This window comes from Antrostomus carolinensis, unplaced genomic scaffold (assembly GCF_000700745.2).
Source record: "Antrostomus carolinensis isolate BGI_N321 unplaced genomic scaffold, ASM70074v2 scaffold3988, whole genome shotgun sequence".
Classification (NCBI taxonomy): domain Eukaryota; kingdom Metazoa; phylum Chordata; class Aves; order Caprimulgiformes; family Caprimulgidae; genus Antrostomus; species Antrostomus carolinensis.
The window spans coordinates 1,715-26,404 of NW_010334847.1; the positions used below are offsets into that span (position 1 = coordinate 1,715).

General features: G+C 35.8%; 1 protein-coding gene across 1 annotated transcript in view; it reads left to right on the forward strand.

The window, feature by feature from the left end:
• The window catches only part of MIA2 (MIA SH3 domain ER export factor 2), a 25,823-nt gene extending 1,133 nt beyond the window's left edge, over positions 1-24,690 (forward strand). The window contains exons 2-23 of the mRNA XM_010174308.2: positions 971-992; positions 1,095-1,183; positions 1,605-1,676; positions 2,422-2,532; positions 2,856-2,927; positions 3,347-3,451; positions 7,111-7,233; positions 7,784-7,907; positions 8,728-8,774; positions 8,975-9,065; positions 10,444-10,582; positions 12,543-12,644; positions 13,964-14,024; positions 14,388-14,423; positions 15,400-15,467; positions 16,170-16,252; positions 16,615-16,746; positions 18,660-18,812; positions 19,997-20,128; positions 22,835-22,911; positions 23,318-23,543; positions 24,367-24,690. Of these exons, the coding sequence (XP_010172610.1) occupies positions 971-992; positions 1,095-1,183; positions 1,605-1,676; positions 2,422-2,532; positions 2,856-2,927; positions 3,347-3,451; positions 7,111-7,233; positions 7,784-7,907; positions 8,728-8,774; positions 8,975-9,065; positions 10,444-10,582; positions 12,543-12,644; positions 13,964-14,024; positions 14,388-14,423; positions 15,400-15,467; positions 16,170-16,252; positions 16,615-16,746; positions 18,660-18,812; positions 19,997-20,128; positions 22,835-22,911; positions 23,318-23,543; positions 24,367-24,518 (2,217 nt within the window). The 3' untranslated portion in view covers positions 24,519-24,690. The remainder of the gene's footprint in view (positions 1-970; positions 993-1,094; positions 1,184-1,604; positions 1,677-2,421; positions 2,533-2,855; positions 2,928-3,346; positions 3,452-7,110; positions 7,234-7,783; positions 7,908-8,727; positions 8,775-8,974; positions 9,066-10,443; positions 10,583-12,542; positions 12,645-13,963; positions 14,025-14,387; positions 14,424-15,399; positions 15,468-16,169; positions 16,253-16,614; positions 16,747-18,659; positions 18,813-19,996; positions 20,129-22,834; positions 22,912-23,317; positions 23,544-24,366) is intronic.

Here is a 24,690-nt window from a genome sequence, read left to right on the forward strand (position 1 = left end):
GAAAGAGGCCTTTCAGCTGTAATCAGTCAAGCAGCAACTCTAGCATTGTTTTTCTCCTGCACATGTCACTAAGGTATTAGATATTACAGAAGTTAGAGATAGCTTTTTCAGTCATTCATACTTAGAACTGCACCTTGAAGAATTAATGGTTACTTACTCAAAAATAATGGGGTTTGGTTTTGGAGAATGATAGGATAAGTTGTGCTTTTGACTTTCTTCCCCTTTTTCTGTTACTTGGACTATGTGGCCATCCTGTGGCTTTAAATGAGGAGGAAACAGGGAAGATCTGAAGGGCACATTGTGTGTTAAGCATGTGATCCAGGCCCAGCCTTGGGAGGAATGCTGTGCTGTAAAGTTTTTGTGGGTTCAGACAAGTTCTGCATCTCTTGTCTATGCCATTTGTGACAGATTTTGTCCCTCAGTTTGTTAGATATTGATTCTAGGGAACTAGACCCCATGTGGCAGTTGCTGATTTGGCACTTGGCACTGAGTTGCATCTGAGCAGGATGCTCATCAAGTAGTACCCTTACTGCAGCTCTAACTGTTATATATTTGTAACATGTGGGGTTTTTTCTTCATAGGAAGTTAAGTCTGAGCAGGCACATGGAGCTTCCCCCTCCCTCTCCTTTCTTACTCTTTTGGCTGTGCATATCAAGTACCACTTTGTGTTGGCAGTCATGGTTATGTGGTGACTGTACAGAGGTGTGCTATAAAAATGATTCAGGTGAAAACTAACCTCCTTTCTCCTCTTCTCCCTGTTTAATTAGAGTGGGAGAAGGGCAGGGCAAACACACAGCTGTGGAGGGTGTAAAAGCAGAGGATGCAATTGCCTGTTTTTAACAACAGCCTGTATTTATATTCCTTTTCTTAAGTTCTGTGGTCATGGAACAGCAGTTTAAAAGATTAGTTTACAAATATTATGCAAGAGTAATTGATCAGACATTTTCAGTATTTATTCTTTTTATTTCAGGTTAGAAGTCGACTTTATGTAGGTAAGCTTATTTTTCATACTGTTTCTTTGGCCTGTGACTTTCTTTTTTTTCTCCTTCTAATTATTTGAATGTTGCAACAATTAACTGTCTGTCTTTTTTTAGGAAGGGAAAAACAGCTTGCCAATAAAATTGCTGAACTAGTTGAAGACAAATGCAAAGTTCTTGAAAAACTCAGCCTTTGCAAAAAAGAGGTAATGGTCCTCATTTGCTGCTTTCAGATGTGTCACAGAAATGGGCTCAATTTATGAAGTTAGATTTTAAGTTTAGTTTTAATTTTAAGTATTAAACTTCTCTAGAAGTAAGAAATTTAAAGCCTTTGAAAGTGATTATTCAAATGCTTTATCCTGTCAGTGCCTTTAAGTGCAATTAAGTTGTTAGCAAGTTCTGCCTGTAACTCTTAATATGATATATTTCACTGGAAACAACTTTAAAATGTCTTTATTTTATGCCACTGGGATAATCTACTAGGGATAAAGCTTTTCTGATTTCCACCATGATGTATTTGTGAATACTGAGGTGGTGGCTATGTTTCAGACTAGAGTGTCATAAATTAATGCTTATTATTTAAGCAAGTCTTTACATACATTCTGACATAAAGTATTTCCTTTTCAGTTTGGAGATTTAGAATTGTCTCTGAAGGATGATAACGTTATGAAAGAATCAGCAGATACATCTTTTCTTGAGGTAAAAAGATAAATGGAAATTGTTATTTCTACAATTTAAGGCAGTATTTCAGGAAAATGCTAGCCATGTTAAAAAAACCCACACCAGCAATGAAAAACAACTACAAAAAAAACCAACAAAGCACAACCCAAAAAAACCTTAATTGTTTTAATTGAGAGCATTGTTATTTTAGTCCGGGGTTACTGAAAATGACATAGAAGTGAGCTGTTTAGATTAAGAGAAGTTTTGTGTAACAATTGCATTAAAAATGATAGCTATTAGAGCAAACAGCATATTAGACAGTATTTAATTTTTTAAAAGTAAATTGTTCCTGTATCTAGGAGAGAGGGCGAGTACTGCATGAAGTATTTTTTCTCATATCTGATTTAATTCAAATGTATTTTATAGGATACTGGAGCACAGTTGTTAACAAAAATTATGACTACGTTGTTTATATCCCACAAACTGAGAATATATTTGTAAAAGGGTTCTGAAAAAGTGAATCAAATACCTAAAAAATAGCTGAGGTAAAATTTATGCTTAAAAAAGGGCAAATAGATTTATTTCATTCTGCACCTCAGATCCTGTGCAGCTAATTATTACGGGTTTTGTTAACATGCAAGGGTCTCTAGAGTGCTTTGAGATTTATCCTTGATATGGTGAAATTTGTTAAATGTACTTTGCTGTTATATTTAAAACATACTTGTTATCTTTGGATGTGATTAATGTCATGTTTTATGTTAACTGTCAAAACAACTTGATTTAGGAAATGCATGAAAAACTGAACAAGTCAAACTTGCAACTTAACCAAGAAATAGAGAATCTAGAAAAAGAATTGGAAGAAGAAAAATCTAAGCAATCAGAAAATGATAACTTGGTAAGAACAATTAGAATCCTGTCTTTGTTACTTTGTTTAAAAAGGAAAATTCCCACAAAAAAATTGCTGTGGAGAAGACAAACTAGTCTCTTTGGGTTTTTTAAAACAAAAACTACATTTCCTATTTCATCTCCTTTCGTACTCCCTGTAGTATATTTGAAAAATGACACCCATAAAGGAAAATACTTAAAAGAATAAAAGTTTTTTTACTGATTTGGCAGTAGAACCTCCTCAGATTGAAAATTAAAGTAACTTTATTAATTGCCTCGACCTTTTCAGTCAAAATCTGTGGAAGAAGTTACATGACAACTAATAATTTTCAGGTGGCCGAAATTCAGAAGAGAGTGGAGTCTTTAGAGAACGAAGCAAAATCTATCCAGTCACAAATTGATGAGGTATGTTCCATCTTTATAGTTTCTGTTTTCAAATCTTTGCCATTTCTCTGTTCTCCATGTAGTTACTATTTTATTTTTTTTTCTATTTAAGAGTGCAAAAATAATATGCTGTGTAAATGAAAAGACTTTATAAGGCTTAGTACTTTTGTGTTACTTGATTTAGTGACTTTGAATTTCATGCAGTGAAATTTTATTCATTCATTGGGAAGTACAGTTAACCTTGTCTTTTCTTTGCCTTCTTACTCACAATGATATATAGTGTTGCAAAACTACAGTCAGCAAAAACTGTTGAAATTGTAGAAAGGGAAAATGTGAGAATATGTATATAGCACAGCTAGGAAACCAAAGAGTTAAGTCCAATAATAGCATCATGACCCTGCTTACACTGTTTAAACAGCTCACTTTTTTATTTCACTTAGGCCAAGTCCACCCTAAAAGTCTATCAGATTAATACAGAGAGACTCAAAACGTCCGTTCAAGATGCAGTAGATGAAAACTGCCATCTCCAGGAAAGTGAGAAACAGGTAGGTTCTTCCTAGTTATCCTTAGAAATACTGTATTTTCTATGATAAATATGATTTATGTTTTCTCCAAGGAGGTCATCCTCAACATGTTTGTTAATACCCCTTGTGTGTTCTAGTAAATGGAATGAGGAAGAGGACATGGCTTTTAAATGATTTTATGTTGGAAAAATAGTCCTGTTTTAAAAGAAATTTAATAGAGTTTATGGGGAAACATACAGAGTTCAGTGAGAAAGAGAACATATGGTAATGTAAAACTAGTAAGAATTTTGCTGAGACCTGGAGGAAAGCAGGAAGATTTGAGCAAGTCTACAGCTAGGATCTTCTACAGAGGCAGAGAGAAAATGCTTATACTTGATCCAGGAAACAAAAGAAATTAAGAAATTGCAGAGTATGCAAAACACAGGTAAAAAAACTTAGTGTAGTACCACTGTGGATGAATTCATGGGAAGTCAAGTAAGTAACATGAAGGGAGAGAAAAGACTGTTACTTCCCAAATTTTAGCTGTTTATTTTCCTCAGTGCCATACTCGGATCCCAAAGAATGCTGATTATTTTATAATGTTCAGCGTATGCAATAGTTGTCCTGTGCAATAACTAGTTTTACAGTGAATTTATTCTGTTTTTTTTCTAACAATAAGGTATTCTCTCTGAACATTAAATGTTCCATGGAATGGTTTTGGGTTTTTTTGGCAGGGGTTGGGTTGGCTGTTTGTTGTGATTTTTTTTGTTTGGGTGGGGGTTTTTATTTATTTTTAATTTTTTTAATGAATATGTGCTTATTTTTCTGACTGACTGATGATCTCCTTGTTGTCTGAACAGTAACTTGATAGCTCTCTTGTGGAAGGGGAGAAGAACTATGGGCCTGTTGGTTTTTAGCAGTCTTATAAAAAGCCAGGGAGTGCTTTAGTGCTCTCTGTCAAAACATTGTGCATGTTACACTTACTGATTCAGGAGGGAAAAAATAAAAGGTTTCTGAAAATAGAAAGCTTTCTGCAGGAGGAATATTTCAGTTCTGCACAACTCTGTTATCAGTAAAACTTTATATTTTTCTAATTGTAGAAGGAGTGCATGTTTATGACTACAAAAAAAAGGAAGAGAATTTTATTAGACGCTGTGGCAGGGAAACAGCAGATTTGGGTGTTACACTGTGAGATGGAGTTGCTTGAGAATTATTTCAAGAGTTGTCTTTGTCTTCTCTATACATCCTTTTTTGTGTGAGGAGAAAGGGTCTGGTCTCAGTGCTTTATTTCAAATGTGACAGTATACTTGGGTAGTAAATACTGAGAAGCAGTACACAGAGTTTTAATAGGGATTTTTTTCGGTTTTTTGTCTGGTAATTTCTTGGGTTCAAACAGAAATTATTTGTGTGTATGTGAAAATAATCATCTTCTTCTTTCCTTTTATTGCAAAATAGTACTTAGAGTAAGATAATACTAAATGCTGACAATTACTCTACATTTTATCGGCAAACATTTTATATGAAGCAACACCAGGGAAAAATAATCAATAAAAACAACTCCCAGGCTGTAATTAACTTGGCAGGTTCCTAGGTAAAAATAAGGCTTTTTGCATTCCTTACAGATAAAATAACCTGGGTATAGTAGTTCCATAACCACATTCTTCAGGATGAATTCCTGCACTTTGTTGTTAACTGAGCTTTGTTGCAGTTTTTAGTAATTTGAGAACATTTGTATATATTGTATTTTGCTATGCTTTGTAGTAGATAAATAACCTGATAAGAGTTGATGGAACCTGATAAGGAAATAAGAGAAAGTATCTGCTTTGTTTATTTGTATTCTCTTTTATGAGCTTATTGTGAGCATGAGTTAGTTTGCTATATTAGAATATCCATACCCCTTTTTTATTTTTCTTTCTTACCTTTTTTTTTTTAAAAAAAGATGGAATTTCACTTATGCTCAGAAGGTAACAAAGGTGTTATTTGTTCACAGAAACTAGAGTACGTTCTTCCTCTGTCCGTTTTCACTAATGGGTCATAATCTTCTGGCACATCATAGCTTAAACGTTGTAACAGATGTGCTGTATCAGATTTATGATGTGTCAGAGAGAGCATTGGGCCTTTTAGTTTGAACAAGGGAACTATTAATGAACTCCAAACTTTGTGCTTTGTTTTTTTAAGGAACGCTAAAAGTATAAATTACTTACTGCTAATCCTTGCTATTTCTCTTTGTTGTAATTCTTACAGGTATATAAAGTCATGTCAAATTATTTTCTCTTTAAGAGATTCCTTCCTCATGAACCCAAAGTTTAGCTTCCCTTTGAGGATGACATTTAATGATAAAAGTAGTTGCCTGTGTATGTTTTCTGAGCAGTATTACATAAAGGGTATTTTTGTTTTATCCATAATATGTAGTTTGTGTGATGCTGCAAATTCATACATGGCTTTTACTGCTTGAAAGGTGCAGTTGTGTGCCAAATGGGTTCATCCATTTCTAGTCACATACTTTTTGCTTTATGCCTTCTTAGTCTATCTTTGATAAGTAGTGTTCAGGATTGCTTGTCTTATTTGCTTGGCAGTTCCCCTGTTTAACTACTGTTTTCTGGTTTTATTTTTAATACAACTGGCTGCCCTGTTTAACTACCGTTTTCTGGTTTTATTTTTAATACAACTGGCTGTTATGCTCTTGTTCTCAACTTAGTTATTCCTTTCTGTACATTCACTGCTTTTAAATTTGTTGCCTGTTGTGCAGCTTTAAGCAATATTCTTTTGACACGCTCTAAGACAATTTTTTTTTTTTAGTACTGTACCCCATGTTTTTGTACCACATGTTTTGTCTTATCAGAAATTTGCATCAGTTCAATTTTGTTCTCACAATATGAAGGCATGGTTTAATTAGCTAATATGTTGCAGTGGTTATTTTTAATGAACTGGTGCTTAAGTGTACTAATCCCTTTACTCCTGTAAAGTATTTCTGTGAAATGAGATTTTACCAGGGTAGGTTTGTAAAATGTAACCTTGGATTCTACCTGTCTTTTTAATTAACCACGGTGAATTACAAAGATACACACTAGTAGGTATTGATTACATACAGTGGTTGTGACTTTCAATAACAGGGAAGCTTTTTAAAAATAAAATTTAAGAATTACTTTAAGAGGTATTACTTTAAGGAGGAGAGTAGGAAAAATAATACAGTTGTGCAAGTCACGTGAATTGAAATAGCCATCTAAAAAGCTTCCTGGTTTCCTTTACCTCACTGACCTCTTCTAGATTGAAAAGATCCCGTACAATTTCAGAAGTGTGTGTGCATATTGGCCAAGGAGTGTTCTCCTCTCCATCCATTCCCCAGTGTCTGTAGCTGTTACATAAATTGTCACTATTTTATATCCATTGCTATTGTCACATCGGGGTTTTCTAAACTGAGTGAAATATTAACTGAACTGTTCTTATAAATGTTTAAAAATATCCTAACAACTAATTGCAGTGGAGAGCTATTGCAGCTAAAGCAACTGGACAGCAATATAGTCCTTTTTTTCAGCTGTCAAGGTTTAACTGTCTTGTAGTCTATCTCTGTTAATTCTTACTGATAGGTGAGAGGTTAAAATTCTGCTTATGTGTAGATAATATAACAGGCTCAAGTATTATTAATCCTTGTTTCTTGGTTGTAACAGACATTCCTACTAATCTAGTATTTCCCTTTTTAGCTTTTACACGAAGCCGAAGGATGGGGTGAACGATTCAGTGAACTAAATGAACAAACTAAGATGTTTGAATCATCTAAAGCAGATATAGAAGAAGTATTGAAAAATAAAGAGAGTCAAGTCAAGGTAAATTATGGCAACTAGCATTGAATCAAATCATTCAGACTGATACTAATCATTGAGTTCCAAGAAAGTCTAACAATCTCTCCTTGTCTTAGTATGCATGAAGCTTTTGTTTGCTGTCTACATCTTTTAACGTCTTGTTTCTTGCTAAGCCAAAATGTTGCTTAGCAGCAGAGTGGAGCCATCTGATAGCCTTGGAAGCAAACAAATAGGGAAAAACTCCTTTAGTTCTGTTAAGAGTTTTTGCATTTTTTTAATTTGGAGCCTGGGAGTTGAGAGTGTATTCTTATATGTGTCTACCTAATCTACACCAGCCCTGCTAAAAGCCTGCATCTGAAAAGTCTTCACAAGGGCACACCTGTTAACTTGCAGGTATGTGTTTTAGTAGAAAAAGTAATATCAGACATTTAAAATCCTGTATATGGGGTTCACTTAATCTACTAAGGGAACTAAATAAAGGACAGAAATCCTGAAAAAGTAATTGTAATGGTAACTACATTTTCATTGCTTGCATTTATTTTACTGTTTGTATTTTATGTGGGCTTTTTCTTAGTCATTGACACAATACTTACTGAAGATGAAGGACTGGAGTTCAGCAATAAGAGAAGATGATGATGCTGAAGACAATCACTGGGACACAGATATAAAGAGTGAAGCAGAGAATGGAGAGCGCTTAGGTATGGTTTGTATAGCTTCCCATCTTAAGTATTAATTTAATAGATGTTTTAGAAATACAGAACCAACAAATTTCCAAGAAAGTTGGAAGATTAGCTTTGTAGAAGTTGGATTTTCAAAACTCACTCAATAGCAGTTAACTGATGTTTGGACACCTCCAGAATAACAACTGGTGCTACTATTTAGCAGTGTTTGGGTATAGCTAAAGCGTACATATTATTATAGAGCCATGTGAAGACTCAGTACTCACTCTCTTGCAGAATGACTTTAGCCTGTGTTAGTATTAAGCAGTGATTCTCGAACTTTTTTAGGTGGAAACTTTGCTTTCATTTCTTCTTGAAGCTCCTCCCAGCAGTAGCACCGTGGGTCCTTAGACCCCAATTTCTGCTTCCTTGTCCTTACGCAGGTGGTAACTTGTTGCAGGCAGTATGGTAGCACTGGAATCAGATGGGTGTAAATGTGGGTCACCTCAAAACAGCAGCACAGAAGAGCCTTTCTTCCTCCTTTTTCTTGCTGCAGCTTCTTTTTATGCTGGTGCTGATTACACCATAGGGCACATCCCAGTAAATCTTACAGTGTATATTCAGCATCTCACTTTTAACATGAGCATTCTGAGTCTGATTGATTGGCAAACAAAGTCCTAGAATACATATCCCCTGCCCTACCCTGCTTTTTTTTTTTTCCTTTTTCATCCAAATATGTTATGCCCGACACAGTGTGTTAGGGATTGCTTTTTTAGAAAAAACAAATAAAATAATAGTAGTAAGTTCTGTCAGACATTTTGTGCTTCTTGTGATGGTATTATTCTATTCTGTCAATCAGATGATCAGCAAAAACGAACTGTCAAGAAATTGATCTATGCTGCAAAGGTATGTGATTTTAAGAAACTTGTGGATGGAAAGGGGGGGAAACAAATGGGAATGTATGCAATTTTTATGGTAAGTTTAATTGCATATAGGTATCAGTATGACAGAGTTCAGCATCTTTTGATGTTTAATTAGATATTTTTGCATGGAAACAGTTTCTGGTAATCTTAAAATGCTCTTTTTTTAAAAAAATTTGATTGTAGTTAAATGCTTGTTTGAAGACCCTGGAAACAGAAAGAGACCAAATGTATTCAAAACTTTCTGATGAAAATAAAGCTAAAGAAGAACTTACAGGTAATTAAATGTTGTTTTGCCTTTAAGATTAATAAGGTGCTGCTTTTGTAAAATGGTCGTACAGGCTGTAAGTATTACTTCCAGTAAAAACTTAATTAAGTTTACATTGATAACTCTACTTGATTTTTAAAATGCCTATTTGAGTTTAAATTGCTTAGCTGTTTTAAATATTTGATTTTAGAGGTAAAGCAATCAAAGTTGCTAAAGCACCATTTACAAATTTTGTTGTACTCTGGAGTATTCTATAACTGTTAAGTAATAGAATCTTAAAATACATTGGCAAAGTGATGTTAATGAATAGGTCTTCTTTACATCATTTCTGAACGTGAAACAATAGAGTTTTAATCTGAATTTTAAAACCATCTGTTAAAAATGGTAGCTTAATTGTAGTTAGTTTGTAATGTAAACTAACTAAAATTGTAGTTAGTTTGTAATGTAAAAAAATTTTAACTTCTTAAAATCCAAAATACTGCATTAGAGAATTGAACCTAAAAGCATCTTGCTCTGTTTTTTTTTCCTTTTTTGTGTAGGACATACTGAATTAAAACTTGTTAAATTAAAACACTGCCACTTTAATTCAAATTAAAGCCTGTAATTAGCTATTGTTTTCATAGATAACAGCCAGCAGAGCAGCTATCACATTTGAATGTTCTGTGCTTTGTTGTTTGGGTGATGGAATGCTCTGTAAAACTGTATTTTTCAGTTTTTGGTAGTTCTTTAAACTGACGCTTTGTGCTAGTGTGTTTTTCATAAAGTGTGTGTGTTCCATAAAGATACTCAAACTTACTTGAAGCTTTCTGTATTTCTTGAAGAGGAATAGTAAATAGGAAAAGAAACATGACTGATTTTAATGTGGAAAGATAAGGTGGTTTGAGAAATTGAGTTATCCCTTCAGGCTAGGCAGCAAGACCTTGTAGGTAAATCTGGAAGAATGTATGATGGTAGCACTTCTACTCCTTTAGTAGACTAATTACAATAATAAGAGCCCTAAATGAAAACCTAGATTGTGAATTGCAAAACTGTGTTGTTTTCAATGAAACTATACAATTTGTAGCAAAGGCTAGATATACACTCAGAGCTGCAGTTTGTGGTTGGTAGAGAGTGCAGTTGCTAGTTTACCATCAAAAGGAACAATACTGCTTCTCAATTTTTATAATTCATTGAAATATCATAGAATCATAGAGTGGTTTGGGTTGGAAGGAACCTTAAAGATCATCTAGTTCCAACCTCCCTGCTATGAGCAGGGACTACCTTCTCTATTATTATATCAACATAGGGTCAAAAGTTTTTACAGACTTTTTATGTACTAAAATATTGCTAATATTTTAATTTCGTAAATTGTTTGTTGTCCCAATATAATTATCTCTGAATTTGACAGAACGTATAGAAAACCTTCAAAGTCAACAGGCTTCCTTGCAGTCTGAAAATGAACGTTTTGAAGGTGAAGTTCAAAAGCTTCAGCAGAAACTGAAAGTAATGACTGAGCTTTATCAAGAAAATGAAATGAAACTACACAGGTGCTGGTTCCTCTTTTTATATTCAATGCTTACTGTTCGATTTGAATGTAACTCTTGATTTAGGGGCCTGAAAATTATTGAAAATTTGAATACTGCTTTCCAGGGTTTTCTGAATTGTGATGACCCTGTTGTTACACCTTCATGTACGCTTGTGATCACAGTAATTTTATAGAAATTGTTTCTATGAAAGTAGTGGTATATTATTTTAGGACTTTTCCACAAGCGAATACAGAAACAAAGATAAAACAAGAAGTAACAAATTTTTAATCTATGAAATAAGATGGGTGAAGCTGGAAAACTTTTTTTTTTTTTTTAAATTAAATAAACAGATGATGTTCTACAGCTATCAGAGTTGCTGAAAGAAAGATAATCAGTAGCTGCTTAAACTGTGAGGTGTATTTTGTGTAGTAAAGAGAACTAGTAACGTCAGTAGAGGAGTGATGCTATATATAGAGAACTAAGTTTAGAGTTAAAACATAGACAAACTAACTGTTACCAGTAAGGGACATAGAATCCCTGTGAATCAGGCTTTCCTCACCAAAAAAAGATAGAATAAGAAGGCTGTGCTGTCTGTCTCACAGGATGACAACAGAGACTATGACTTACTGATTGAAAACAGGAATACATTAAGGACTGGAAATAAAGTTCATTGGGATGGAATGGGGCATATAGTAACCTTCAGAGTGTGTATGTGGATGGGGCAGGGAGGGAGCAGAAGGCATCATTTTAGGGCATGATGGTAAAATTACAGTTTTACTATTCAGAAATTTCTCCTTCAAAGGAGCAGACAGGATCTTGAAGGCAGCAAGAGAAGCAGCACAAGTCTTGGTCCTGTACTGAGCAGTATGCAGGACCTTTTTAAAGTATTACTTTCAATAATCTGCTCTGTAGTGTATATATATCTGTGTGTGTGTGTAGATATTTGGCGTCTTTGTAGATGCAAAAAAGCCTAGAAATCTAGTACATAAACATTTGATTTTTAAAAAAGGGCAGGGGGGTCCGGAGTGGGAAGGAACCTATTACAAATAAGCTATTATGAGCAGTCGGAAAGGAAAAATATTTGCAGACTCTGTGGATGATATTTAAAAATACCACACTGAAGTTCAGCAAATGTATGCTGCTTATCAAGATTTTAGAAAAGCCAAAAAGGAGTGGGGAGAAGCTGGTGTGATGAGATAGCAGAATAAGAGGTTATTAGTATTAACAAGGCATCTTAAGCTAGATGTGTCTAAATAAGGGAAATAGAAAAGTGGGAAATTAAGATTGAGTAGAAAATAAGTTTAAATCATATTCAAAAGATCCATGATTTAGACAGTTTGATTGCTAAGGACTGCTGTTTACAGGAGAATGACCAGTTTATCCGTTCAGGGTTGTATGCAGCAGTAGTATCCATGTGTGTTCTGCAGTTACTTTATGCCTAATCTGTGGTCTGGAATATGAGTTTTCTCTTCTGTAGTGCCTGGTAAGGCATAAAAAAAGAGGAACCTGGAAATATATATTTTTTTTTAATAACTCTTTTTTTTTAGTAGCTAATAACAACCTTTTTCTTCTCCAGAAAATAATTTTAAAATGAAAAAAAAGCACCAGAACAAATCACTGAAAGTTAGCGTAGTTTGGTTTTCATTTTGTTTGATTTGATTTGTGGCTGCCTTTCCACCTCACGTTCTCCCCCCTCCCAACAGAAATATTCTTTGGGAATATGAATTGTCTTCCAGATTCCTTTTAGGAATAGTGGTAATATAGTTGTTTCATATCAAACAGTTAGTGAACTGAATAAACTAATACGAATACAAACTAGTGCTATTTATGCCATTTCATATGTTGCCTGTAAAACTCTTTATCTGGATAAATATCATGTATTCATCATGCCTACATAATTGGAGAAGTTTTTCTTGACAGATCAACTACAAAATTGTTGACTTGAAGCAGAATTAAGCAGAGTTTTTGAATTTTCTTGAAGGAAGCTGACAGTAGAAGAGAGAGAACGCCTACAGAAGGAAGAGAAGCTTTCTAAAGTAGATGAAAAAATTAATCATGCTGCTGAAGAACTAAACAGCTACAGGTAATTCCAGATTTTAGTTGCTGTAATTGCTTGTTCCAAAGTGAACAAAAGGCAATAGAGAATTAATAAAAACACTAGCATAAGTGGATGTATTTTCTTCCAGTTTCTTTGTTTTGTGTGTGTGTTGCATGCTAGATTGTGTGTAATAATATGTACTAAGGGAGTTTTTGCCTTGTTAAAAAAATTGGATGTGGAAGATCACCAGCAGCTTTTCTTCCATTAGAATCCTAATTGTATTGACAGCTTTAGTGGAATGGTAGAAGTGGTTCTCCCATCTAGTTCTCTTTACTGAACAGAGATAAAAATACGAAGTTAAGAGAATGCTGTGAAATAAATGCAATATTCAGTTTTCCTATAGATCCTAGCATATTTATGTTGTATAGTTGTAGTATTCTATTTCTGTATCTATACTTGTCAAATATTACTGTTGTTTAGAAATTCTTTACTAAAATACTTTGATGTGTGAATATTTTCTGTAGTTGTTTTTTAACTGCTTTGCTCTGGTTTGTGTTACATCAACTGCGTACCGTTGGTTTGTTTCTGTGGTTTCTCAAACTATGACATAATTCTTCAATCTGTAATGTGTATTCAACTTCCTTCAGTGTTTGTGGGAGTATTGACTAACTGAATGATACTGATCAACAATGCTTCCTGAAAAGTTAATTAGATTAATTCTTTCACTGGAATGTAAAGTTCTTGTAGACATTCTTCAGTATTTGTACAGGAAGACAGAATTCACCCTTCTTGATTCTCTCAGAATGTGAACTTTGTAGGCATCTTAATTTTAAAGTGAATATTAATATCACAAATGGAGTATAACTAAACAATGAATGTGTCTTTGATCCACCTGCTGAGAGAGTGTAGAACCTAGAGAGGCTGCGCACAGGGCAGCTGGCAGCAAAGGTGGCATCATATTTTCTGTGGTCTTGAAATAACGTCAGTGCAAGTGACTGTCCCTCAGGACTGACTGTGGCAGCCTGTGACAGCGTGATGCTCCAGGCTGGGTGAGGCTGGCTGTTACAGCCTATGTGGGGGAATATCCTTTATGTTGGAAACATGTCACAGACTACTGAAAGCTTGGGGAGATGTAGGGGTTTTTGGTTCTGTTGTTTCGTTTGCATTCCTATTTGCACTAATCTAGCGCCCAGAATTTCACTGCTACTATAATTTTTATATATCCTATGGGCCTAAATGACAATACTGTATTTTGAATTTTAAAAATCTTAATTATACCTTATGTTTACCATAGTGTTTACTGTATTTAAAATTGCTTTCCTCCACATTTTATTACGATGTCATAAATCCTAATTTTATTACAGACAGCGAGCAAAAGATCTTGAAGAAGAGCTAGAAAGAACCATTCGTTCTTACCAGAATCAAGTACGTGCTTTGTGTTACTTACCATCTATGCCAAGTAGGAGGGATGTTATTGCAACTGAAATACCACTTTCTGCTAGGTTGTGGTACTGTATTTGGCTTGGTTTTGTTGAATGATTTTTTTGTTGTTGTTTGTTGTTTGGGGGTTTGTTGGGTTTTTTTTTACCTATTCTTAATGCCATCTGGTTTTGACTGACACACCTTCATAGCAGAGCTCATCCAGTAACTTTATTATAAAGTTAAATTTCAAGTTTAGATTTCTCATAAGTTATCCACACACATTAAATTTACAAATAAGAGCATATACTCAATCTTAAGTTTTCTTTTTTTAGACTAATAATGTTCTAATGAATCTCTCATTCACAGATTACTTCACATGAGAAAAAAGCTCATGATAATTGGGTAAGTTCCAAATACTGAATTTTCTGAACTTTTGTGTATCTTCTTTCTGTGATTTGAATAGCTTGCTTTATCACTTTTTTGTTTCTTATTAAAAACAGGTAATAAAAATTAACTCTAACCTGCCACCTTCAAACATACAGCTTTCTTGCAGAAATACACAAAAGCATGTTAAAAATACTGTTGTCATATGAAATAGTTGGAATAATTAAGCCAGATATCTATAGCACAGTATGATGATATTACAATGTTATTTGCTATAGCAATAAATCTGCTGGAATAACATGTTACCACTTAACAAGTGTGTGACATTTTGCTAATAATAAAAGCTTTTGGCCTTGTTTCAATGCCATTTTAATATTTTCCCTGGATGTACTTCACTCCTTTTATCTACTAATACAAGATGTTATGTCCTGTGAGAACAGTATGTTCCATTGACAGCTTCCTAAGAATGTTTCTACAAAATCCATTTTTACCTTTTTTTCCAAACCGGAAACTTTAAAATATCTCCTGACTAATACATTCTTCAGTTTCACAGAATGCTCTGGATAACACAGAATCCTGTTCAAAGCTTTGGCACTTCGTGGTCACGATTTTACAGTTTTTAACCATGTGATTTTTAACATAAAACTTTCTTATATGAAATTTGAGAGTTTAAATCTTGTACATACTCTGTAGATGCTTCAAAGCAGCTTTAGCCAAAGAATTTAATTTCTGCAGTTTTAAGAACCTGCAGGAAAGCCATATCATTCCTCAAAAATTTGGGTAGTAGAGCTGCTGATTTCATTTGGTGACATATGTGAGGCTCTGTTTCATGTGTTTTATACGTGAGCCATGTCTTGTGAAAAAACAGTCCATACACTTCAGATGGGGGGGGAGAGGGGGGGGAAAGGCTTGGATCTAGGACCTGTCACATTTATGAAGCATTTAATTAACAAATGACAATATCTAAGCATCTGATTTTTGTCCCTCCCCAAAGCTGACAGCGCGAGCAGCTGAAAGACACCTCAATGATATAAGAAAAGAAAATGCACATAACAGACAAAAGTAAGTGCAGTCCTGATCTACTTCTGAACAAATGCAATTTGTCATGTGAGTATGTTTTGTGTGTGTGCAATTTGTTGCTTTCTAGACCTTTGTTAATCAACTGTGGCCCAAACAGGGCAGAGAGAGCACAGTGTTCCGTTGGTGTTCTGAAAGTAAGGGGGTCATTTGAGCATCCCAGTAATGATAACATACAAGAAAGTAAGAACTTAAGAACTATATGAGGTACTGAAATATTTCAGGAAAGAAGCAGAATGTAGTACTAGAACTCAAAAGTTTTGGGGGTTTGTTTTAAATAAGTATGTATCAACCAGATGTTATAGTTACCTAATGATTTTACAGCTTATCTCAGAAGTTAATACTGAGCTAACAGATGAGGTGGTGGTGGTTGAGAGGTGTTGACGTTAACTAATTCTTGGAATGCAGTTTAGAATACTCATGAGAGTAATGTCATGCTAGGAATTGTGACATCTAACGTGCCACTTCAACTTCTGAATTACAGTTTAAATACAGCAGCATAGAGGAATACTTTCAGAAATTCTTAAGTTCAGAGTTCTGTGACATCCTTTGTCTCTTTTTATTTAGGGAATAAAATACCCTGCTTCGTTAATCCTTTAAGTAGAAAGTCTAGCAGTAAACAGTGCAGTCCAGTAAAACTATTGCACTTCTTGCTTATTTACTACTTTTTTTGTTGTTTATTTGCAGATTAACTGAAACAGAATTTAAACTTGACCTTTTAGAAAAAGATCCTTATGCTCTTGATGTTCCAGTTAGACCATTTGGCAGAGGTACAGTATTGAATTGTAAAAGAGAGCCCAATTGTTTTGGTTTATGGTTTTGTCTGCCAAGACCACGCATATGTAATTGTTTGAAAACTGTCTTGGCCATGTGTATGTACAAATAAGTGTCATTTAAAAAAAATAATTGGGTCATAAGTGACTATAGGTCATGTCAAGTATTTTGTTGAGACTAAGAACATTTGTAGTTCAATGAGGGTAGAATAGGAATACGATACACATGGTAACTAGAGCACAATTTTTATTTCACTTATACAGTTTAGTTTTAAAGTTCACCTTGAGAAGCTGATTGCTTTATACAGTTTGCTAAACTAAATATTGTGAACTTGAGTATTTTGTTTTAACTGTTCCAGACCATTCCCCATATGGACCCTCACCAATGGGCCGGCCTTCATCTGAAACAAGAGCTTTTCTTTCTCCTCCAACTTTATTGGAGGGTCCTTTAAGGCTTTCGCCTATGCTTCCAGGTGGAGGAGGAGGAAGAGGTACAATTCTTAAACTTGAAAATTTATCTATTCTGGATTTCTCTCTCCTCTACTATAAACCTGTCACACCTTTTCCTCTTGCTGGTGACAAAAAGTATTAAAACAACAAATAAAATATAAACAGTTTTTTGGACATACTCTTCCTGTTTTTCAACTTGCTTCTAAAGATGTCTAATGTGTAACAGTACAATGGAAAATTTAGTTGTTACTAGTAAGTTGGTCAGTGGATTCACTTTAGAAGCATAGATTGAGAAAAGTGGAAAGCCAGACTTCATCAATCTTGTTTTATTTCTTGGACAAATGGGGTTCTGCTGAAATAAACTTCAGGTTTTAAAGTAAACAAGAGTTGATTAGTTTTCTGAAGAAAAAATACTGCCACTTCCATCTCTTTGGTCTACAGTTTGTAAGAGAAGGAGAGGATATCTGCATTGCCAAAACATGAGACAGTTTTATTGGGGATGATGATACTAGAAAGTTACCGATTCAGTAAATTGCTTTCCTCCTTTTGCTCTAAATTTGAGGCAGTTACACATGGAGACAGTTTCTTCCCTAGTGATAAAAGGGACATGGAGGGTTGTGTATAAGGAGTAAAATTCAGAGATTGAGGAGTAGGTGAAAGCAAGCTGTGGTGTCATGGCTGTAAGGAAGAAAAACAGTGTTCCTTCATATTTTTTATGTTGATGGAAATAGTGTAGAGTGGAGTGTAAATGCTGTAAATAGTGTAAATGCTGGAGTGGAGTTCATCATCTGTTACAGGTAATAAAGAAGCTACTATTTAATTTACTACTACTCTTATACCCATTGAAACCTGTACTTCATGGGAAATATGTCTAAATGTCTCTTCTATAAGGATTTCACAGATTTTTAAAAGACCAGCATGGACTATTTATTTCTTTTAATTCTTTGTAAAAAGCATATCCACATGCATATGAAAGTTGATTCATTTGCTAAGTCAAAAGAGCTTGAGATTGAATGTTCAACTGTAGCTGTACCACACACAAGCAATATCATACTTGACAATTTATTTGTACAGAGACAGTAAGTAATGAAACTGAGCTGTCCAGAATGTCTTTAAATTGCAGCTCAGCTGTTGCTGGTGAGGAAAAGCAAAACAGGATTTCAGGATGCAGTATTAACAGTGAAAGAGACTATGCAAAGCTATAGCTGCTGCCCATTTCACCGTGGAGCACTGATGTAACTTGGGCAGATTAAATAAGTGATGTGTTTAAATAGTGCCAGCTACAGAGCAAATGCAGTGCTTATCTCACTTTGCACAAGACACAAAATGGCTTCAAATTTTAGGTTGAATTTTACGATACAGAGCTAGAGAATTATACCAGAATTCAGTATTTCTGTCATTTTTCAGACCAAAACTATTTTAAAGGAAGTTGCAACTTAAAATCACTGATTGTTACAGTTTCTCTTGCACTTGGTTATGTGTTGACCTAGTCTTCTCTTATTTTTTTCCTTGAATAAAGAATTAGAAAGAACCAGAAGAGTGAATGTATTGTGGATATTTTCTTACAATGAGGGTGTGCTAATTTTTAGTTTGATTAGCAGGAGGTTTTTTAGCACTGAGAAGAAGATTTATCATGAGGGCACTAGTTTCTCTGATTTGAATGAGCAGAAACTCTTTAAAATTATTTTAAAAGTTAAAAAAAAAATTGCAGGTACTCTAGATTGCACTCATGTTGAACTAAGACTTTTTCATTCCAAACAAACCTTTTAAACACTGCTACTAAACATAACTGGTCATCTGCAAACAGCTGGAGAATCCTCTGGAGCCATGCATCTCATATCTTGACAATGTTGGCATTCCATGATTTCTTTTACTGTTTTCAGACTCAATGAAGAAAGCCACAACAGAGGATTTAAAATATCTGGGTAAATAGCTATCTGATTTCTTCAATTAGGATCCAGAGGACCAACTGCCATGTATGAAGCTGGTAATGAAAGAGGAGAGCTGGGTTCTGATAGATTAACTGATCCCCACAGACCACCATCAGATACTGGATCCCTGTCTCCTCCTTGGGACAGAGAACACAGGATAATTCTGCCTCCACCAGGTATAAAAATCTGCTTACCTTATTTGTGGAAAAATGGGAGTTACTGACTTGCAGTGTATATATTTAAGTATTTTTTGCTTAAAAATAGGAATGTTTTATTGGAAGTGCGTGTGCAGTTGCACTGGAAAGGGTTTTTTAATAGGAGGTAAAAGCTAGCTAATGTTGACAAATACTTTTTTTTTCTTTTCAAAAAAACATATTAATAATACAGGAGTACCATGACACAGTCATCCTGTTTGGTATATGTTTTAATGTTGATGCTTCCTCTTTGATAATTAACAACAACAAAATCAGTCTTCACTCTCACTTCTTTGTTTAAACATCTGTATTGCGTATTATCACTCAAGGAAGACAGAGATGAAGAGGATACTACTGATACTTCTAAAGTAAACAGTGCAGGAGGAAGGACACTCTTCCTATATACCTGTAACAAAGAAGCAAAAATGCTGCAAGTTTGTTTTGGTTTGGTTTTTTAAATAAAAAAATAGGTAAAGTACACAAGTTAAAGTGCCTCTGTCATTAGATGCAGCAAGCAATATTGTAGTTGCTACACATCTGTGTGAAAGCCTGATCATAAAACTCAAAGTCCACTCAAGATGCAGTTTCTCATTTGCCAGATCTGGCCTATTGATAAGATACTGCAGAGAGGTCGTCCTGTTCCCTTGACCTCAGCTGTGTTCTTAGCCCATCTCTGTGCTTGGATCTCACTGATACAATTTGTCGTGTGGCTGCATGATTGATTGCTAGATCTGATGCAAGGAAGTTGGTGGAAACACATTACAGCATTATGAAGTGTAGTGGAAAACAGCACTCTTACCTAGGAATGGCTTAAAACATAGAGTAACTTATTTTGTCTTTGACCTTCGTTGCTGTGCTGAACCTTTGTTTCAAGGCCTCACTGTTTGTAACTCAGGCAATCATAACTTTCAAAATTCTATTGTATTTTAAATCAAAAATCAATGACCTTTCTCTTTTGCAGCTCCTTAAAAACATGAGCTATAGTATATACTTGGTGGGATTCCTGTGTTTGGGGTTCTTTAAGATTTGTTTGCTCATCCTGATTAATAATCACTTTGGATATTTACAAAAGCATAAGATATCCAGAGAATTTTGCTGGTCTGAAATTGTGTGGGATGAGGGGAATAAATCTTCACTAACCTGTTTTGTGATTTCTTGAATGTTAGGTGAGCCTTACACTGATCCAGTTCTTCCTCCTCGAAGACAAGAAAGATTTTTCCCTAATCCTCCAAATACTGGAAGACTTTCTGGACCAGCAGAACTACGAACTTACAACATGCAGTCTTTTGATAAAACAGGTGGGAATTGCTTCCATGATACTATCAAATGGAGAATCTCAGTATAGGTTGACTGTACGTAGTAAGCCATGGTAAGAGGGACAACTTTATAGCTACCACGGACCTGATGCTCCATTGTGCGAAAACAATTTATCACCTGCTAGCCTTGATGCGGTCTTTCCATATTATCAGCAGTAGCAGTCTCTTCTGTCGGGTGGATGGGATTCAGTAAATGGTAGTCCTGAGGTTTTTTTTTTTTTCAACCTTCACTGTTCTGTACATTAACCATTCAGGATTGGTCTGGAGTCTATTTTGACCCTCCTTGTTAGGCTCACAACAGCATTAAAATATCACAAACCCTTACTTGCATTTCTGTGCCACATCTGGTAAAGTTAGAAAAAGTTAGAGTCAGTAAGACTGAAAGAATAACGGCAAAATTTTCAAATATCCACTGGCTTTGCATACTGAAGCAGAAGGTCCTGTGGTCTCCTCTTCAAACTGTTCACTGTACTTGCGGCTTCTTGTAGGTCACAGTGTAGTTGTCCCTACCTTAAATCACACATTTCACTGACCCAAGTACCATTTGTTTTAAATTGGTCAATTATGTAAATTTTAGTTGGTGATACTTAGCAAGAGCCAGAAGCTCAGAGGCAAAGTTTTAGTGACTTAAACCTCATCACTGAAACAGTTTAAGAGCTTAAAGCCTTAATACTTATTAAGCAGTTTTCATCCTTATTTAATGCTTAGTAAGTCACATGTGTCTGATTCATCAGCTACCCAGGCTGAAGCCCTTAAACTCACAACAGCAACTTTGCCACCCAGTTTTCAGTTACTCATATGATTAGTAGTAAGTTACCATCTTTGTTGCCCAGTTTCTGGCAGTAGGAGAGAGAAGGAAGACGATTCTGTTCTGTACAGCCAGTCACCTTCCTACCCTATTTCCCAAGCATCTCTGTGTTTCACTTGTGCTTCGTGATAACTCTGTGTTCCACTGAGGTCTGTCTTCTAGTACCTGGCTGCTGACTGGAGGACAGAAGAGGTGCACTGTCTTTGCACTCACATGTTCCATCCATTTTTACCCTTTTCTTCAGCTGCTGGCAAGCAACAACTGAAAAAAATTTAAAAAGCTGTATTCAGTTCTTGGGCAGTTCAAAACCTACTTAATGGCAACAGGGTTTTGGATAACTTTGCTGCCAGCATTTAGCAGGTCATTAGCATATGTGAATGTTGCTTTTTAGATGCATATAATTTCACTAGACTTGGGTGAGTATTTGTAAAATTGGTTTAAAAAAAACCCTCCAACAAATTAAAAAAATCCCACCCCATCCAGCACATACCATCTGGCTTTGGAACAGCATCATGTCTTGGTACTGAAATCCAGGCTATAACTGTCAAGAGTGGATGAGCTACACTTCCTCAGCAAGATGATCAAAATGTTACTTAAAGCAAACAAAATAATACGCATTTTGCTAAGCTGGGGTGGCTGACTGCAAACACTTTCAACTTGAGGCAGGGACCCGGAGCAGGAAACTTCTAATCAGAAAGAAAGGTTAAAGCTTGATCAAGTTTTTGAGCAACTTTTGGAAGATCTAAGATGGAAACTGTTATGCAGCTTAAGTGTCAAGGCATGAATATTCTCTGTGTGATGTCAACAGCTGAAATGCTTCAGATTTTTAAGTAACAGTATCTTCAACAAAGGCAGGGCCTGCTTGAAATGACAAGTAATTTGGCTGTTTGGAAAAGGCCTATCTGTTCATTGAGAAAAGAGCTTTGTTTGCTTCAAAGGAGAAGAAATACGACATGTAGATGAAAAATCTGTCATTTTAGAAGTATTGTTTTGGTCTTGTGCTTCTTAGCATTGTTGTCTTTATTCAGGCAGAAATGTAAGAAAGCAGTATTTTTCAAATCTCTGGGTTTTTTGTTTATTATTATTTCATTTTGAAGAAATTAGTACATTTAGTGTTTATATTTATATCCAGTCAGATTCTCCTCTGACAATTCCCTTTAATTTCCTCCAGTTGTTACTGAAAATAGTTGTTTTCAGGGAAGTATAAAAGTAAAAACTCTGAAGTTCCTATTTATCTCTTAATTTATAAAGTGAGTACAGCAAATATGAGGATGACTATTACTATTTCTGAATGTTTATCCGGAACAGATGTAGTTCTGAAAATCTCCTTGATGTTTAGCAGCTAAGGAAGGAATTGGTTTTTGTCAGACTTGAATAGGATTGCTGTTGAGCTGTGTGCCAAGAGTATATCATAATGCAATCATAACCCACGTGGGACTTGGCAAAGAAATAAATTATTAGCAGGAGGGAGGGGAAAAATGGAACTGCTACAGTAACATTACAATGTATTGCTACGAAATTGCACTTGTAACTTAAAAAACAAAAACCCAAACAAACCAAAGCAAAAAACCACCCCACCCAACCCAAAACCTAAAATGGAAGGAAAAAGCCTTATTTGCATACAAGAAACTTTGGTTAAATCTGCAACCTGGTAATTCATGTGCAACCTGTACAGAAGTTGGAGAAAATACTCAGGCATAGCTTTGTGTTCCCCTGTTGTCCTTCAGTCTGCCTGTGGAACACTTGCTTGGTACAGTGATTTTTTTTTTCTTTTTTTTTTTTTTTCTTGCCTGTATATCCTGGTTTCAGAAAAAATACTGTGATCAGTGGTAGGGAGAAGGAGGTCAGCACTGAATGACTTGTTTCACTTTTGCATGCAGATGGACAAACATCTTCAGAAAACAGCCCACAAACAGAACCAAGTGGAAATGGGATGAAAGATCATTCTAACCTTGGTGTAAGTAACTAAACAGAAACTTCATTTAGGGAAGCTTTGATTTTCTGCAAAATGTTTAGGAAAATTCCTCTCTAGTACGTTGGTCACCTTGCACTGTGCAGTCCAAATTATAAAACTGTATGTACACTTTTATCACAGCACCTACTGACTTGTGAATTAATTTTGATGTGTCACTAATAGAATCCCTCCTGAAAATTAGTTGTAATGCAAAAGAGGAAACTGTGGCCAAGCTGATGGTCAGTGCACACAGGTAGCCTTGCTTGGGATCGTACAGTAGCTGTGGCAGTCAGAACTAGCCATGAGCTAGTGTGACAGCCCACATGGAAGTGGGCCCAGTGAGACTGGAGATGTTGCCTTTCCTTGTCCCTTTCCCTGAGCTAACTTCCCGGTTTTCATTGTGTTGCAGAACTCACTACCTGATCAGTCACTGTCATCTGAAAGCGAAGCCATTAGTTCAGGGTTTGCTCCTCCACCTTTCCCTCCAGTCAGACCTCCGATGATGCCTGTGGATCCTAGAGCACCTTTCATGAGACGAGGACCTCCTTTTCCTCCCCCTCCTCCCATTGGCATGTACGGACCACGTGAATGTTTTCCTGTGCGAGACTTTGGGCTTCCGCGCCCCCCGCTGCCAAGTACGTAGCTTTTGCAAGCGTTTATTTCGGTTTGATCAACCTGGGTGCTTTGTGCAGTTGCCACAGTGGCTGAACACTTAAATCTTTATTTGCACATACTACTACTCAGTTCAGCTAACTGGGAGCATCTTTTCTGGTGAAGGTTAATTGTGTTGTACACTTGGTTCTTCACAGTTGCTCCTATTGGTAATATTTTTACAAATAATAGCTTTGGCTGGAAAACAGACATATACACACTGTTCAGCATTTAAATAGTTCTTTTTTGTGTAGGAAAGCAAGTAGTAGATGCTTACCTTAATCCTTTTCCTCCTATGAGGTTGCACCGTATATGAATCTTAAAGTTTCATCCTTTAGCTTTGAGGTATGCCAATGTCCATACAAAGGCACAAAATATGGATGTATTTGTTAATTGCTTTTCCCTGGAGTTTGCCTTGGTGGAGCCAGGTGTGAGTATCAGACTGAAAGGCTCCTTTCTGCCTCCTGCTGTTCTCCGATTAACCTGTGAAGAACTAAACCACTGTCTTCCACAGAGAGCCAAGGGCTGCTACAGCAGACCAAAGGCCACGGTGGCAGTAGCAGCATGTTGATGGATACTGACTGGCTGCTGCTGTCAGCCTGTTGCCCGTAACTACTGAGAAAAGCAATTGTTTTGTCCTCCCCATTCCTACCATATTTGTCTCTTTAGAGCTTAACACTAGGTCTGCTTTGTGCCTTCTGTTGAGGTAGCCCATTGCTGAGCAGTAAGACAGAAGGGGTGGGAGGAGCAGGGTCTGTGTTTACTGTTGTGGTTGATGTTAACCTGACTACTCTGATTCTCTCACAGTACGAAACCCATTTCCGATGAGGTCTTATCCTCACTATCCACCTCAACGACCTGGATTTTTGCCCCCACCACCACCTCCTGAAAATAGAGTTGAGCCACCTCAGTCAAATCCATCAGCTGTAGAACAACCAGAACCACAGCAGGAGACCTGACAGTCATTTGAGCAGTTGTGCCGAACCATTTCTGTACTCTTCTAGTGGCTTTTTTCCTTATTTTAAGTAACCATTGTTACTTAGGTATCTATGAACTACTTTGCTCAAATTGAAGCTTAATAGAAAATTCTCAGGATAGTATTTTGTAAATAAAGAGTGAAACAACTATGAA